The sequence below is a fragment of the Bos taurus genome, chromosome 20 (assembly GCF_002263795.3).
Source record: "Bos taurus isolate L1 Dominette 01449 registration number 42190680 breed Hereford chromosome 20, ARS-UCD2.0, whole genome shotgun sequence".
Classification (NCBI taxonomy): domain Eukaryota; kingdom Metazoa; phylum Chordata; class Mammalia; order Artiodactyla; family Bovidae; genus Bos; species Bos taurus.
In genome coordinates, this window is record NC_037347.1 from 63,998,935 (window position 1) to 64,016,590 (window position 17,656).

General features: G+C 41.1%; 1 protein-coding gene across 3 annotated transcripts in view; it reads left to right on the plus strand.

Annotated features, from left to right (window-relative positions):
• Positions 1-17,656, plus strand: part of SEMA5A (semaphorin 5A) — a 568,430-nt gene that overhangs the window by 344,532 nt on the left and 206,242 nt on the right. For all 3 annotated transcript variants that reach the window (XR_009491999.1, XM_010816848.4, XM_002696441.7), the window contains one exon: positions 15,986-16,048. Coding sequence is in view for 2 of the 3 variants with exons in the window: in XM_010816848.4 (XP_010815150.2) it covers positions 15,986-16,048 (63 nt within the window). In the remaining variant the exon portion in view is untranslated. The remainder of the gene's footprint in view (positions 1-15,985; positions 16,049-17,656) is intronic.

Sequence of the window (17,656 nt, forward strand, 5' to 3'; positions counted from 1 at the left end):
TATCGGTGGCTTTTTGTAATTTGGAGGGAAAAAAATTGAGCTCCTTGGCATGGTTTGTGAGCCCTATCTTGAGCTACACACCAACCCAGAAAGCCACATTCCTCTCTATTCCCCACCCCAGTGACCTAGGTCCTCACACAGACACACTTTCTTCCCATTCTAGGCCTTTGTAATGGCCGATTCATTCTCCTTTCGTGACTACCCACCCTCCACTGCCAGTTCCCTCACCATTAAGCTCAAGCCTTGCTGCCCTGAGAAATTCCCTTGATTCGTCCCTAAGCCAGGTCTCTTCCGTGCCCCCAAACCACTGCAAGCATCCCCCGGGCAGCATTTGCAAAGCAGGGTCTGCCTGTGTCCTCTCTGCAGGGACCAACTCAGATGTCCAACACAAGCACACAGATGAATTTGTTCACCTGATGATGTTAAAATCATGTGTGTGTTTGCATGTGACTAATTCATGTGCATTATGCCTGTATTCATGTTTCCTGTGGTTGCTGTGACAAATTGACATAAACTTGGTGACTTGTAGCAATAGAAATGTATTTTCTCACAGTTGTAGAGGTCAGGAGTCTGAAATGATTTTTATGGGGCTAAAATTAAATCTCCCAGGCTGTGCTCTCTCCGGAGGTTCAGGGGAGAATCACTTCTTTGCCATTTCTAGATGCTGCTGGCAGCGTGCCTCCAGTCCCGGCCTCGCGGCCACATTGCCTGTTCCCGGATCTGTGTTACGTTTCCCTCTACCTCTCTCATAAGGAAGCATATGACTGTATTTAGGGCCCACTTGAATAATACAGGGTAATTTCCTCATCTCAAGATCCTTAATTTAATCACATCTGTAAAGTTCTTTTTTGCCCTACAAGGTAGCACTCATTGGTTCCAGGGAATAGTGTGTGAATATCTTTTGTGGGGGGCCATTATTCAAATCCACCAACCATGCTCTACCTCTATATACACACAAAATAGTGTTTCTGGATGCTACTCAGCGCCATAGAGATAGAAATCAAATTCCTTCACACAAAATTAGGTAAAGTTGCAACACTTGGCAATTAGTTGCCAATTTGGCTAATTATATAGGTAAAGACCAACTAAGAATGGATGGAAAGGGGTGAGGGGAAACAGTGATGTTTATTTCAATCTATTGTAAAACTGTAACAACAATATCGATTTTCAATCAAAATATCTTCAGTTCAGTTCAGTTCAGTTCAGTCGCTCAGTCGTGTCTGACTCTTTGCGACCCCATGAATTGCAGCACGCCAGGCCTCCCTGTCCATCACCAATTCCCGGAGTTCACTCAAACTCATGTCCATTGAGTCAGTGATGCCATCCAGCCATCTCATCTTCTGTTGTCCCCTTCTCCTCCTGCCCCCAATCCCTCCCAGCATCAGAGACTTTTCCAATGAGTCAACTCTTCCCGTGAGGTGGCCAAAGTATTGGAGCTTCAGCTTTAGCATCAGTCCTTCCAATGAACACCCAGGACTGGTTGGATAGTCCTTGCAGTCCAAGAGACTCTCAAGAGTCTTCTCCAACACCACAGTTCAAAAGCATCAATTCTTCGGCACTCAGCCTTCTTCACAGTCCAACTCTCACATCCATACATGACCACTGGAAGAACCATAGCCTTGACTAGATGGACCTTTGTTGGCAAAGTAATGTCTCTGCTTTTCAACATGCCATCTAGGTTGGTCATAACTTTCCTTCCAAGGAGTAAGCATCTTTTAATTTCATGGCTGCAATCACCATCTGCAGTGATTTTGGAGCCCCAAAAAATAAAGTCTGACACTGTTTCCGCTGTTTCCCCATCTATTTCCCATGAAGTGATGGGCCCAGATGCCATGATCTTAGTTTTCTGAATGCTGAGCTTTAAGCCAACTTTTCTACTGTCCTCTTTCACTTTCTCTTCACTTTCTGCCATAAGGGTGGTGTCATCTGCATATCTGAGGTTACTGATATTTCTCCCGGCAATCTTGATTCCAGCTTGTGTTTCTTCCAGCCCAGGGTTTCTCATGATGTATTCTGCTGCTGCTGCTGCTAAGTTGCTTCAGTTGTGTCCGACTCTGTGTGACCCCATTGACGGCAGCCCACCAGGCTCCTCCGTCCCTGGGATTCTCCAGGCAAGAAGACAGGAGTAGGTTGCCATTTCCTTCTCCAATGCATAAAAGTTAAAAGTAAAAGTGAAGTCGCTCAGTCATGTCTGACTCTTAGTGACCCCATGGACTGCAGCCTACCAGGCTCCTCTGCCCATGGGATTTTCCAGGCAAGAGTACTGGAGGGGGGGCCATTGCCTTCTCCGCATGATATACTCTGCATAGAAGTTAAATAAGCAGGGTGACAATATACAGCCTTGACGTACTCCTTTTCCTATTTGGAACCAGCCTCTTGTTCATGTCCAGTTATAACTGTTGCTTCCTGACCTGCATATAGTTTTCTTAAGAGGCAGGTCAGGTGGTCTTGTATTCCCATGTCTTTAAGAATTTTCAACAGTTTATTGTGATCCACACAGTCAAAGGCTTTGGCATAGTCAATAAAGCAGAAATAGATGTTTTTCTGGAACTCTCTTGCTTTTTCCATGATCCAGCAGATGTTGGCAATTTAATCTCTGGTTCCTCTGCCTTTTCTAAAACCAGCTTGGACATCTGGAAGTTCACAGTTCACTTATTGCTGAAGCCTGGCTTGGAGAATTTTGAGCATTATTTTACTAGCGTATGAGATTAGTGCAATTGTGCAGTAGTTTGAGCATTCTTTGGCATTGCCTTTCTTTGGGATTGGAATGAAAACTGACCTTTTCCAGTCCTGTGGCCACTGCTGAGTTTTCCAAATTTGCTGGCATATTGAGTGCAGCAGTTTCACAGCATCATCTTCCAGGATTTGAAATAGCTCCACTAGAATCCCATCACCTCCACTAGCTTTGTTCATAGTGATGCTTTCTAAGGCCCACTTGACTTCACATTCCAGGATGTCTGGCTCTAGGTGAGTGATCACACCTTCGTAATTATCTTGGTTGTGAAGATCTTTTTTATACAGTTCTTCTGTGTATTCTTGCCTCCTCTTCTTAATATCTTCTACTTCTGTTAGGGCCATACCATTTCTGTCCTTTATTGAGCCCATCTTTGCATGAAATGTTCCCTTGGTATCTCTAATTTTCTTAAAGAGATCTCTAGTCTTTCCCATTCTGTTGTTTTCCTCTATTTCTTTGCACTGATCGCTGAGGAAGGCTTTTTTTATCTCTCCTTGCTAGTCTTTGGAACTCTACATTCAGATGCTTATATCTTTCCTTTTCTCCTTTGCTTTTCATTTCTCTTCTTTTCACAGCTATTTGTAAGGCCTCCCCAGACAGCCATTTTGCTTTTTTGCGTTTCTTTTCCATGGGGATGGTCTTGATCCCTATCTCCTTTAGAATGTCAGGAACCTCCGTCCATAGTTCATAAGGCACTCTATCAGATCTTGTCCCTTAAATCTATTTCTCACTTCCACTGTATAATCATAAGGAATTTGATTTAGGTCATACCTGAATGGTCTAGTGGTTTTCCCTACTTTCTTCAATTTAAGTCTGAATTTGGCAGTCGGGAGTTCATGATCTGAGCCACAGTCAGCTCCCGGTCTTGTTCTTTCTGACTGTATAGAGCTTCTCCATCTTTGGCTGTAAAGAATATAATCAATCTGATCTTAGACATTGCATATATCACAGAACCACCAGTTCTCATTCTCATACTTGAAACGCTTTCAGACTTGTTTACAAGGTAGAGTTCTTTCTCATCAAAGATTGAGTAATAGTTATAATATTCCCTTGGCACATAAATAAACTGATTATACTATAGAAAAGAGACAAGTTCATAATGAAATAAATGGTGAAAACACATTCCTGTTGAATGCTAAATTATTTGCTGGCTTTAGTAAGTTCAAGCAGGTATTCATAAAATTATGAGCTTCAGTAACTGGGAAATGAATATATCGATAATGCTCATTTAGTTCTCTTTTAACATTGTGATATTATAAATAATATTTCTTGAACAGAAATTACACATCCTGTTACACATTTTATGTAAAATAAGAGAGAAATGTAACTGCCCCAATATATATCAGAAAACAAATTTAATGTTTGTTTCTCTTAGCTGCAAACTAAAATTTATGAAACTAAGGCTGAATAAGAGTCCTAAAACGGATTTTCCATATATTTTGTGATCTGACAAATAGATCAATATGTTTTGCAGTTGAAATAAATTCAATCTTTGTAGTGGTAGGGTGCATCTCAGGAAGCAATAACGTGAACAATAAATAAATTCTGAGTGGTTCAGTGAGTATAGAATAATTCCCCAGTAAGCATCCATAATCTGGGCTTTTTAAGTACTTCAGTGAATTCTAGTGCACACATTCTAACTTAGAACCATGGAGAAAAGGAGTCGAGTACAACGTATTATTTGTTTTTGTGAAGTTAGTTTCAGAAAAAAATAGAAAATATTGATGGAAAAAGTAGAAACAAACATGCATGTATTTACATTTATGCTGAGTGTTATGGTCACAGTTTCTCTAGAATGCATTCATTACTATATAGCCAGAATATACAGTAATAGGACCGAAACTGATGAACCCAATAAAAGTGACTTTATGCTTTAAGCAAGAGAAACCGAATATATAGGATCAAAAATAAATCTTGAAAACACACACAAAATATTTTTTTGACCTCAGCAGAATACAACTAAGTTAAACAAAGAATCTCTCTCTCTTCGCATTCATGCTATGGTTGCTAGAGTATTTTTCTATATCTCATGTTGCCTCAAAATTAATACCTTGGCCCTTCATATTGCTTCTTCACTGTGAGATGGGATCCCTTCTAAACTCCTTCACTGTGATATGCAGTCTCTTTGAAACTCGTTAACTGCATTCCTAAATGAAGTCTTGTTCTATGGCTGGGAAACTCATTCCTGTAGTGGGGCCAGAATTGTTTCTGTTATTTTCCCCAAGGATCTGAAATGTGACTGTCAGTAGTCAAGCGCTCTGTGTAAGCAGGCTTTGGTCAAAGCCCTAGTACAAATTTAGCCTTGTGGAGACATTTCCAGGACAACATTCTTTATGCAGAGTTGCTTATCCTTCCAGTTGACTGAGGTCCAACAGAGCATTCCGTGTCAATTTGCTGCCTTTTTTGAAAAAAAAAAAAAAACATTTTTGCAAGACCTCTTGTCATTGCTCTGTGAAGTCTTCAAGTTGTGTTAAGAAGCTCACCTTGGTCTGATATTTCTCATGACTACATAATCAATTTATTCCTTTCAGGGTACTTCTTTGCATGAATAGAATAAATGTTACATCAGCTAGAATGCCTACTTTTAATTTGATTGTGTTATATCTGTTTCATTTCTAATGAATGTCACCATTTTTGTTGAACATTACAAATATCATGATGTTTGAATTGCCCCATCTGTGTGATGGAAGATGTAATCGTATGCTTGAGAATATGGCATTTGAAGCAATACTTTTCAGGCATTTGGGATATATGCAGTTAAGGAGCTGGTCCTTGAGAAGTCAGTCCACTCTGAAGTCAACATTTTTATCCCATGCTTGATTTACTTTGTATTGGATTCTTTATATACAAATACTTCAGCAAGTTTATATATAAAAATAGTCATTTCTCCATAATTACAATTTTACCCCTACATTTAGGCTGATGAATTGGACAGTATGCCATTTTTCAAACCAATCTCTCTTGGATCCATGAAAATAACTTCTTTGAAACCAAGAGCAGCTGTGCTTGCTAGCTTACCTTCCAGCAACATTTTCACTGATGGCAACATTTTGGAAATATAAAAGTTGTTTGATGCCTCAGTGTCTGACAGTCATAATTCTAAATATTCTACCAGATTTTATAATGTCCTTGATATTGACCTCGTTCCTAATCAGCAAAATCATCTAGAGAGGGCTCATTCATGTTCAGGAGTAGAATGGGGTTATTAGAACTCACCTTCCATTGCATTTTCTCCAAATTCTATCTAATTCCAAGCATTTTGTTTAAGATTTTTTTGGTTGTGGACTATTTTTAAAGTCTTTATTGAGTTTGTTACAATATTCCTTCGGTTTCATGTTTTGGTTTTTTGGCTGAGAGGCATGTGGGATCTTAGTTCCCTGACAGGGATTGAACCCACACCTCCTGCATTGGAAGACAAAGCCTTAACCACTGGACCACCAGGCAAGTCCCTCCACACTTTACATTGCTCATCAAAGATGCTTGGTTCCTTAGAACCAAATATGCTTCCTAGAGTCCCAGAATTCTAGAGGTGCTAAGGGATTTTAGGCATTGCATATATTTTAATTCTATTAATAAAAAATTAATTCTATTAATAAAAAATTCTATTAATAAAAAATTAGGTACATTGATGTATACCATATATAAAAATTTAAGGCATTGGCAACCCTCAGTGACATAAATTTTATTGCTATGATTACCCAGATAAGCTGGTTTATTGTACAGCAGGGAATAAACTGTCTGCTGTCATTTGAGATTTTACTCCAAATTAACTGATTCAAAGGTGAACTTATTTAATACTACTTAATTGGTATGAATCAGTATTATTTCAGTAATCAAAACAAAACATTGAACTGATTGAATACTGAGTGTGTTATGACTCAGGGTCACTTGAAGTCACCTTTTTTTTTAATGATTTAATGCTATCATCTTGATTATATTTATAACGTGAATTTAGTAAATACCACTTTTGTATTCTTTTATATGAGATCATTTGAAAAGACCCTGATGCTGGGAAAGATTGAGGGCAGGAGGAGAATGGGATGACAGAGGATGAGATGGTTGGATGGCATCACCAACTCGATGGACATGAGTTTGGGTAAACTCCAGGAGTTGGTGATGCACTGGGAGGCCTGGCATGCTGCAGTCCATGGGGTCGCAGAGAGTCAGACACGACTGAGTGACTGAATTGAACTGAACTGATAGATTATAGGGCTTCCCTGATGGCTCAGAGGTAAAGAATCTGCCTCCCAATGCAGGAGATGCAGGTTCTATCCCTAGCTTGAGAAGATCCCCTGGAGAAGGAAATAAATGACAACCCACTCCAGGATTCTTGCCTGGAGAATCCCATGGACAGAGGAGCCTGACAGCAGGCTATAATCCATGGGGTCACAGAGTTGGATGAGACTTAGTGACTAAACAACAACATGTGAGATTTTACATAAGACTTGACTTAAGGAGGTGAAAGCACACACACACACACACACACACACACACATGCACAAATGCAGAAGAAATGTAGACATCTGTACTCTAGTGCAGGGGTCCCCAACTCTTGGGCTAAGGACCAGTACCTGTCCGTGGTCTGTTAGCAACTCGACCACACAGCAGATCATAAGTGAGTGGTGGGTGAGCAAGCAAAGCTCCATCTGTATTTGTGGCTGCTCCCCATATCACTCACGTTACCACCTAAGCTCTGCTTCCTGTCAGGTCAGTGGCAGCATAGTAAATGGATGTGCTGGAATGAACCCCTAACTGTCCCCCACCCCAGTCTGCAGAAAATGATCTACCATGAAGCCAGCCCCTGCTGCTTAAAAGCCTGGGGACCCTGGTCTGGTGGATTCTGCACTCACCTTGATGTGTCTCTTCCCAGTGTCAGGGGAGGGTTTGGAAGAAACACTGTTGTGGTGCATGGGCCACAGGTGCGCAGGGTATGGTACCAAAGCCTCACGTGTCCCTTCCACTTGGGGGGCACCATCAGCTGCTTCCAGGTTGCACGCATAGAGCTTTCTCAGCCTACTCATGTATGCAGAAGGTGGGCTCTTGAACAAACTTCTTGTGTGTGAAGCAGTGTTCCAGGTGCTGAGGACATAGAAGTGAACTGAGAGGATGAGATGCCTACCCAAGTGGGAGTCACCTTCCAGGGGGGCTGAGAACACCTGTTGCTGTTTCCATGCATGACCATACAGGCCCCACGAGGAGGTAACCCTTGAGCAGAGATGAGCCAGAGGCATAGGCATTAGCCAGGAGGGTGTCCCAGAAAGTGGGACGAGCTGGTACACAAGCCACAGGAAACACATCTGCCTTGTCTGAGGATCATCACAGGATATGAGGGTGATAGGGGCCAGGAAAGCAGAGAGAAGGTAAGTGGCTCGATCTGGTAGACCCTTCCAGATGGCTTTAACTTTTACTCCAGGTAAATGAAGGACCCCTGGAAGGCTGTGGCAGAGGGGGGATGGGATCTCAACATCCGTTTTAAAAGCACAAAATCATTGTTGTCTCAAGAGCAGACTGTTCTGATATTCGAGATGTGTTGTTGTTGTTGTTCATTCGCTCAGTTGTGCCCAACTCTTTGTGACCCCATGGACTGCAGCATGCCAGGCTTCCCTGTCCTTCACCAGTATTCCAGAGTTTGCTCAAACACATGCCCATCAAGTCAGTGATGCCAACCAACCATCTCGTCCTCTGTCGCCCCCTTCTCCTCCTGCCCTCAATCTTGCCTAGTATCAGAGTCTTTTTCCAGTGAGTTGGTTCTTTGCATTAAGTGGCCAAAGTATTGGCGCTTCAGCATCCATCCTTCCAATGAATATTCAGGGTTGATTTCCTTTAGGATTGACTAGTTTGATCTCCTTGCAGTTCAAGGGACTCTCAAGAGTCTTCTCCAGCACTACAGTTTGAAAGCATCAGTTCTTCAGTTCTCAGCCTTGTTTGTAGTCCAACTCTCACATCCACACATGACTACTGGAAAAACCATAGCTTTGACTAGACAGACCTTTGTTGGCAAAGTGACTACTCTGCTCTTTAATACCCTGGCTAGGTTAATCATAGCTTTTCTTCCAAGGAGCAAGTGTCTTTTAATTTCATGGCTGCAGTCACGATCTGCAGTGATTTTGGAGCCCAAGAAAATAAGATGTGTAATGTCACAAAATCAACCTCAGTTTTTATATCATACCCTGGCTATGCAGTTGTAACTGTAGAGTTTCATTAGATGAATCATGCCTCCTTTAAAATCAATGCTAGGACCGTGAGTGGGCCCAGAGGCTTAAAAAATGAATGCATTCCATGACAGAGCAATCGATGACTTGTATGATTAATTAATGTTTGCTGAATGGCTACAGCTCCAAATTTAGGTGTACACACATTTCTAGCTTTAAGTGTACAGTTGTTTGGTTTTTTCCTTTTTTTTTTTTTTTTTTTAAATTATGGGCTTTCATGGTGGCTTAGATAGTAAAGAATCTGCCTGCAATTCGGGAGACCTGGGTTCGGTCCCTCGGTTGGGAAGATCCCTTGGAGAAGGGAAAGGTTACCCACTCTACTATTCTTGCCTGGAGAATCCCATGGCCAGAGGAACCTAGCAGGCTACAGTCCATGGGGTTGCAAAGTCAGACACAACTGAGCGGCTTTCACTTCACTTCACTTTCTAAATTAAGGGAAAAAAGAAAACCCTGATAGGCAGTAATGAAGGTCAGTTGTGGTCAATGACTAAATTGTGTCCAACTCTTTGCAATCCCATGGACTGTAGCCTGTCCACCAAGCTCCTCTGTCCTTGGGATTTCTCAAGCAAGAACGCTGAAGTGGATTAAAATTTCCTCCTCCAATGAAGGTCAGTTACTTTGACAATTTCAAAGTGAAGGGAGAGTGGATTAGAGCCCAGACTTCCTCCAAGCTACCAAATTTGAATCCTGGTGTCCCACTTACTCTCTTTGTGGTTTTGCAAAGTGCCTTAACCACTGTCCTCATCCAGAATATAACCTTAATGGTATTTTCCAATCTATAAAATTATAGAGAGGCATATATGTGAGATAAATGTATAGAAAGCATGTAGCACTGTGATTAGTGTGTAACCAAAGTTTCTGAACTGTGGTGTTGGAGAAGACTCTTGAGAGTCCCTTGGACTGCAAGGAGATCCAACCAGTCCACCCTAAAGGAGATCAGTCCTAAGTGTTCGCTGTAAGGACTGATGTTGAAGCTGAGGCTCCAATACTTTGGCCACCTGATGCAAAGAGCTGACTCTTTGGAAAAGACCCTGATGCTGGAAAGATTGAAGGCGGGAGGAGAAGGGGACGATGGAGGATGAAATGGTTGGATGGCATCACCGACTCGAGTTTGAGTCATCTCCGGGAGCTGGTGATGGACAGGGTGGCCTGGCTTGCTGTGGTCCATGGGGTTGCAAAGAGTCAGACACGACTGAGCAACTGAACTGAACTGACTGAAAGTTTTATAAACTGTTATCCATGCTTTGGTAAGATCTGGCTAATATGCAGCAGAACAGTGTCCCTCATTAACATGCTGTCAGTTGTCGGTTTCAGGGCTTCTTATGTCGTGATGTCAGGCTGTCTGTGCTGTGAGGAATGGGGTCCCTCCAAAATTCATCCTCAACTCGATTCTCAGAATGTGACCTTTTTAGCAAACAGAGTGTTTGCAGGTGTAATTCGTTAAGATAATGGATTGAATGGGCCCTAATTCGAATACCAATGTTTTCTTAAGAAGTGCATTTGGACAGAGACACACGGGGAAGGACTGTATGACGACAGGTGCAAGGACTAGAGTGATGCTTCCAGGAGCCAACGAAGGTCAGGGATGGCCAGCAGTCACCAGAGGCGGGGGAGCCCACAAAGAGGCAATCTGGCTGATTTCTGACCTACCCCCTGGGAACTGTGAGAAAATAGATTTGTATTGTTTAAAGCCACCCAGTTTGCGGTGCTCTGTTACATCAGCCCTAGGAATCTCATATGTTGTCTGCTCAATTAAGAACAGCCCTGAATTTAAAAAGCCCAATTATAAAACAAAAGCCCCAGTGAGCATTTGACAAATTGGGAGCTCCACTGGCCAGTGATCAAAGGAAGTTTGACTTGGTATTATTTTGTGGAAGAAAATCTTGGGCTTTGATAAATAAGGATTTAAACAATCATTATAACACGCTTGTACGGGACTCTCTGAGGTTCAGATGTTTCTCTAATGTTGGATGACTTCAGTTTTGTAAGAATCAAAAAACAGTAGTTAGAAAATATGATGAACGTCCCCTTCCAATTCTCTGATTTGGAAACCGCCAGTAAGAATAAAGTGGGCTTGCCTACCTTTGCCATAGACGTAAACGTAGGTGTACAGCCAATTGACTCTAAGAGTGAATGAATACACTTAATATCCACTGAGGAGTAGAGACACGGAGGCAGACTGGACAAATCCTTTCAAAGTGACTCAGCCCTTTTCCGCTTTATGTCTTGCAGTGCACACCTTAACATCTCAAGGGTCCCCAGTCTCCTCATTCAGGGATCAAACCCAGGCCCCCTGCAATGGAAGTGCAGAGTCCTAACCACTGAACTGCCAGGGAATTCCCAACTGCCACTTGTTTTGAACCTATCAAGTGTGACCCCTAAAATAATTATCGAAGCTGCCTTTGCCCAAGGATAACTAGATTGATGCTTGACTCAGGTCGCATAAAAATCACAACTGTTTCGAGTTCCAACTCGTTTGCATTTTGCTTCTCTTCTGAACACATACAATCTCACAGTCCCTGGCAATTTGTTTATAATCATCATGACAATTTAACATTCTCCAGCATTTCAGAGAAATCCATGACATAGTAATATGAATGCAAACATATTTTTAAAAAAGCCCTCAGGTGGTTGTTAATTTTTGGCACTGTGTAATTAAACTAGTTTTTTTTTTCATGTTATCTTTTGCCAGTATCTAATTAGCAAAGCCATCTGCTGAAAGAGTGTTGGCCCATCTGCCTAGAATGTTGTTCTCTTCATTTTTATGAAAAGTATCTGCCTTGGCTGGTCCCTGTCTAATTAACTTCTCTGTCTGCAGAATGTGATAATACACAGCTTTGTTTATATACTTCCACGAACTGTGGATTTATATGTATGTAACTCGTCCATAAAAGGAGCCAATCTTTTTTTTCTTTCTCACGTCCTATTTACTTCAGAGATCACAGTTCTGTGTATCCTAACCTGAACATGTGTGTGTATGTGTGCATGACAGGGAACAGTGTACTGTATCACGAAACAGTAAATGCTTTGACACACACAGGATTTCTGCAGGTATAACGTGATTTTTGGTAAACCTGCTCTCTCTGAAAGTTCTGTCACTTCCTGAAAGTTAAAGATGTTGTGAGTTTCAGTGTACCACTGGATTCTGAGATGAACATGCTTCTGTAACAGCGAAAATGACTTTGGATGCATTCTCAGATTTAGCCTGATGCTGTCTAGGCTGACAGAAGTCACTTACATTTTATTGTAAATTAATGTCTGTGTGAATATTATCTCTGTGTGTGTGTTTCCTTATTTCGCTCGTTATCTATTGGTGTCTTGTCCTTGGTCGGTAGTTAATGAATATTAAATGAGAGAGTGGTAAATGTGTGTGCATAAAACAGCACTTCTGTACGTTGTTAAATAGCACAGATAGTATTTCTAACTATTTACAGTTGTGTCACAAACTGGAATCTTTCTGTCTTTTAGGCTGTAGATATTTCAAACTCATTGCCTTTGGATATCCAGGTAACCATATTATCACTGCAGCATGTCTGCTGTTGAAAAATATAATGAAGACTAAATACAGAATAGAGCCAAACATTAAGATATCTTTTCTCTGCCACGTCTTATGCGACAGAAAAAGACAAGAGATGACAGAAATTAAAGAAGTAAAAGAAACAGAGACGGAAAATATGATCACAAGTGTTGCATTGAGGTCTGAAATGTAGAATGTCTTAGCCTTTGTGGTGACTGTCATAAAGACAGGTTTGCATGGGTAGAAAGTGTCTTAAAATGCAAGTCAACCAGAAAGATGGCTTCGTAAATCATAGTGGAATTTGTTCCAAAATTATGAAAGAATTTCATTCTGCACAATAAATCTTATTGAATAAAGAAAAGTTGTGACCAGGCTAAAACATAATCTACTTCAAGCAGAATAACTGAGAAACTTTGAAAAAATCTGATACTGGAGAGTCCCACTGAAATTCAGATTTCTCCCCAGTGAAAGTGTCTTTATCCATTGCTGCCACCTGGTCGTATAGGTAAAGTCTAGTTTGCTGAATGAACAAAAAATAAGGGGCTCATCTGGAACACCCAATTTTAGGCCAATCCGGAAAAGATACATTTCCCTACTCCATTCTTTTTCGAATTCTGGGATATCCAATCACATGTGTTCAACTGTACAAAAGATAGTTCAGCTCTCTTCTTAATATAATTTCCCTTTATCCTGTCTTCTAGTCAGGGTGAAAGTGAATCAAGAGAATAGCTACATAATCACAGTATTTAATTCTGGATTTGAATATTATTGGAAACTTGATATACTGTAATAAAAATGCCACAGGAAAGCAATTTTGCTACTTTTAATAACCGTCTTCAGAAAAATCTGTCAGTTTTTTTCCGTTTTCTGTTGGTCTAATAAACTTACGTGAACAATTGCTCTTCCTGGGTAAACTGGATAAGGTAGTGATATATGCTCAAGAACTGTCACAGTTTTTTTTCCTATCACTATCCCCTTTCAATCCTTGGCCAGTGTTTATCTTGAAAATGCAAAGGCTACTTGGATGTTAGGCAAACATGGGAAGCTGATTGTTTGCCATTTCAGCAGAAGGATTTGAATTTTGATGGCATTTGATAAATATTCTTCCGGTAGCTCCGGCACTAACTGCTTCTTTCAGCTCTTAAGTTTACTGAAGAGCGCAGTACTGTTGAACCTTCAACAAATTCACTAGACCAGTGAGAGCCACTAGGAATGCCCCATTATCGAAAACAGTTCACTGAATAATTTGCCCAGCAATTATGCAACAGAAATTCCTCTTTGTGATATATAACTAAGTCCCCTTGATGATATAAAATCCAAGTTGTATCGGGGCCTACTTTGCTAAAGACTGTATCATACTGTGGGCTTGCCTGGTGCCTCTAGTGGTGAAGAACCTGCTTGCCAGTGCAGGAGACACAAGTTTGACCCTGGGTTGGGAAGATCCCCTGAAGAAGGAAATGGCAACCTACTTCAGTATTCTTGCCTGTGAAATATCAGGGACAGAAGGAGTCTGGAGGGCTATAGTCTATGGAGTCACAAAAGAGTCATATAACTTAGGGATTAAGAACAACTGTAATATCATAGTGAAGTAAGGGTGAAGGCGGGGCTTCCCTGGTGGCTCAGATGGTGAAGAATCTACCTGCAGTGCAGGAGACCCAGGTTTGATCCTTGGGTCAGGAATATCCCCTGGAGAAGGGAACGGCAACTCACTCCAGTATTCTTGGCTGGAGAATCCCATGGACACAGTCCATGGGGTGGCAAAGACTCAGACATGACTGAGCAACTAAACACATAGACATGCCCTCACCTTAGGAAGTGTGAAGACATGGGTGTCTTTATTTCAACGAAAACAACAGGATGAGCTTTTATACAGAGGTCTGCTAAAGGGACACTCCACTCAGAACTGCAGCAATGCACTTGTTTTATCTGTGCTTCCTGGAGATACATAATTATGCAACTGTATGTGAAGCTCTTGTCTCTTCTCTGAGGTGTCACCACTTCTCATAGAAGGATCTGTCTCTCTAGTGTGAAACTCAAGTCATTTGTTTGCATTAGATGCTAATTAGCTCTAACCTTCTTGGTGCCATTAAGCATTATGAACAGGAAAACATCACAGGAAGAAAGAACCAATTCTCTCATCAGATGTTGACACGGACAGAAATCTCTAAGTCTGCGCAGGGGAAAACAGTTGTAATATTGTTTCTGTTTGAAAGGCCCTGAAGTGGTTCTCTCTAGAACACTTTTCTTGTGGATTCATATTTGATAAGCAAGATAAGATTTGGAAAATGTGGTGTTTTATGTTTTAATGTCTTATGTAACATTCTTTGGAGAACAGTAGATGTTAGATAATGGTGTTGATATGACTTTTGTTATTTTCCTCAGTTTAGAAGAGTTAGGAAAAAAAAAAAACACATTCTTTTTAGAACTAAGAGTGAAGCCTTTATTCTCTTGCATAATATTTAACATTAGAATTTTTTCACTTAGTTTATTATGTAGCAGTAATCCAAGCTAAAAACACATTGTCCCTCACCTCAATTTTTTTTTTTCTGGTAATGATTCATCTGGTTCTTCAGAACTCTTGAATTCTTCAGAAATCCAACTGTAACAGGAAAATAGGATAAAATTGTGATGACAGACAGACAGAATAAAGGAAACATTTTGGCCCTATGAAAGTGCACATTCCATAAAACAGTAGAAAATATAAATACTGCAGACGCTTAAATCTGTTCAAAATATGATTCCCAGTCTCAACATACCAGCCGTTAAAGCTTGCAGGCATCATTTCTCCTGTGAAGTAAGTGTACATTATGTTGACTAATCACAGGTCCACTTGTGAGTTAGCATCAGATGTCAAAGGATGCATGTCAAATTGATCAGCGTGAGTTAGATCTAGAAAGTGAGGGAAGAAATTTAGAAGCTGTAGCTCTCAGTATTTAGTGGGAGCTAATGAGAGTATGGAAATTAGTGGCTTTGGGAGGAAGTAGTAGCTGGGCTTTGCATGAGCTGCTTATTTTATTGACTATTCATCATCTATATGTGTGTTTGGGGAGTAGGGATACATGCAGTCAACCTCGCTTCATTATCTATTAATATTGATAAATGACAGACTATTCAAATAAGATGTACACATCTAAATGAGGATTTAGATCAGTTTGTTTCAAGGCTTCTGTTCTCAGCATCTTCAGAATCTATTCTGTGATGCACTGAAGTGAATGTTTCTGTCATCAGTGTGTCAGAGTCACCAACTCATAGCATGTGCCTGTCTTATGGTGACGCTTGAAATATCACATTATTGCTGCATGAATGAAAATACTGAGTCCTTTAAAATGCTTCCCTTTGAAAGCTCAGTATAAGCCCACATGACAGGAAGACATGCATTTTGTGTACACTTTGTTAGTATGAAAATGTTAGGTGCCGTGGCCTCTCTGTGTTACCTCTTCTGGGTACTGATGCCTTATTATTTATTTTCCTTTTATTCAGTCAAAGTCCTAATAGTTGCTGTCATGTTGGTGTTTCCTACAGGCTGCGGAATGGGAGTGTGATGAAGCAACCAAGAAGGCCTGTTACAGCAAAGGCAAGTCCCAGGTAAGGAGGACGCTGTTATGGGTGTGTCATCACTGACCTGGAGGCCGGTATATAGAACATTTCAATATGAAGGTTATTCCTGATTATGATGCCATGGAAACTGGAAAATGAAGCAAGGTTCAAAATATACACGCAGGAAATTCTCAAGGTTCTACCGTTCAAAAGTAAGATGAACAATAATCAGTTGTTAGGATTCAGAATATAGCAGATCTAATTTGCCCTCCCAATCATTAGAATGAGACATGAAATTAATTGATTATGATGTTATTTAGAAAAATATGGACCTGAATTTTGAAAATACTATTTTAATTCCCCCTAATCATTGCTATGGGCTTCCTGGATGGCTCAGTGGTTCAAAGAATCTGCCTGCAATACAAGAGATACAGGTTTGATCTCTGGGTTGGAAAGGTTCCCTGGAGGAGCAAATGGCAACCCATTCCATTATTCTTGCCTGGAAAATTCCACAGACAGTGGAGTCTGGGAGGCTACGGTCCTTGGAGTCACAAAGAGTTGGACACAACTGAGCAAATGAGCACAGCACAGCAATCATATCTTGCAGCTCACTCCAGGAAGTGATTATATAATAAATCTAATTATTAGATCAAAAGTTTTAATAATGCATCTTAACATATCTTTAAAATATGTTTAACATATTTTAAAATATAGAGCCTTCCCTAGTAGCTCAGATAGTAAAGCATCTGCCTGCAATGCAAGAGACATTGGTTTGATCCTTGGGTTGGGAAGATCCCCTGGAGAAGGGAATGGCAACCCACTCCAGTTTTCTTGCCTGGAGAATCCCAGGCACAGAGTAGCCTGGCGGGGTATAGTCCAAGGGGTTGCAAAGAGTCAGACATGACTGAGTGACTAACACACACATCTTTAAAATGAGCTCTCTCTCTCTGTCTGTCTCCGAATGAATATCTACATCCTTAAGTTCCCAAGGAAAGATTATTGCTAAGGTTGGAGATACATTTCTTGAATTCCTGTGCACATCACAGGTCTTGCTGTTCAGTCACTCTGTCATGACCCCACAGACCACAGCATGCCAGGCTTCCCTGTCCTTCACTATCTCCCGGAGTTTGCCTGAACTCATGTCCATTGAGTCGGTGATGCCATCCAACCGTCTCATCCTCTGTCGTCCCCTTCTCCTCCTGCCTCCAATCTTGCCCAGCATCAGGGTCTTTTCTAAAGAGTTGGCTCTTTGCCTCAAGTGGCCAAAGTAGTGGAATTTCAGCTTCAGCATCAGACCTTCTAATGAATATTCAGGGTTGATTTCCTTGAGGATTGACTGGTTTGATCTCCTTGCTGTCCAAGGGACTCTCAAGAGTCTTCTCCAGCACCACAGTTCAAAAACATTAATTCTTCAATCTACCTTCACACAACTGGTCGGCTCAGTAAGAGGTCTGAGTCCTTTTTTCAAGGAATTTTATATTTCAAGAATATTACACTGGATCATCCTGAAGGAATTCTTCTGCAGCTGGTCCATAAGCTCATGATGTTTCATTCTGTTGAAAGAAAGTGAAGTTGCTCAGCCGTGTCCAACTCTTTGCAACCCCATGGACTGTAGCCTGCCAGGTTCCTCTGTCTGTGGGATTTCCCAGGCAAGAG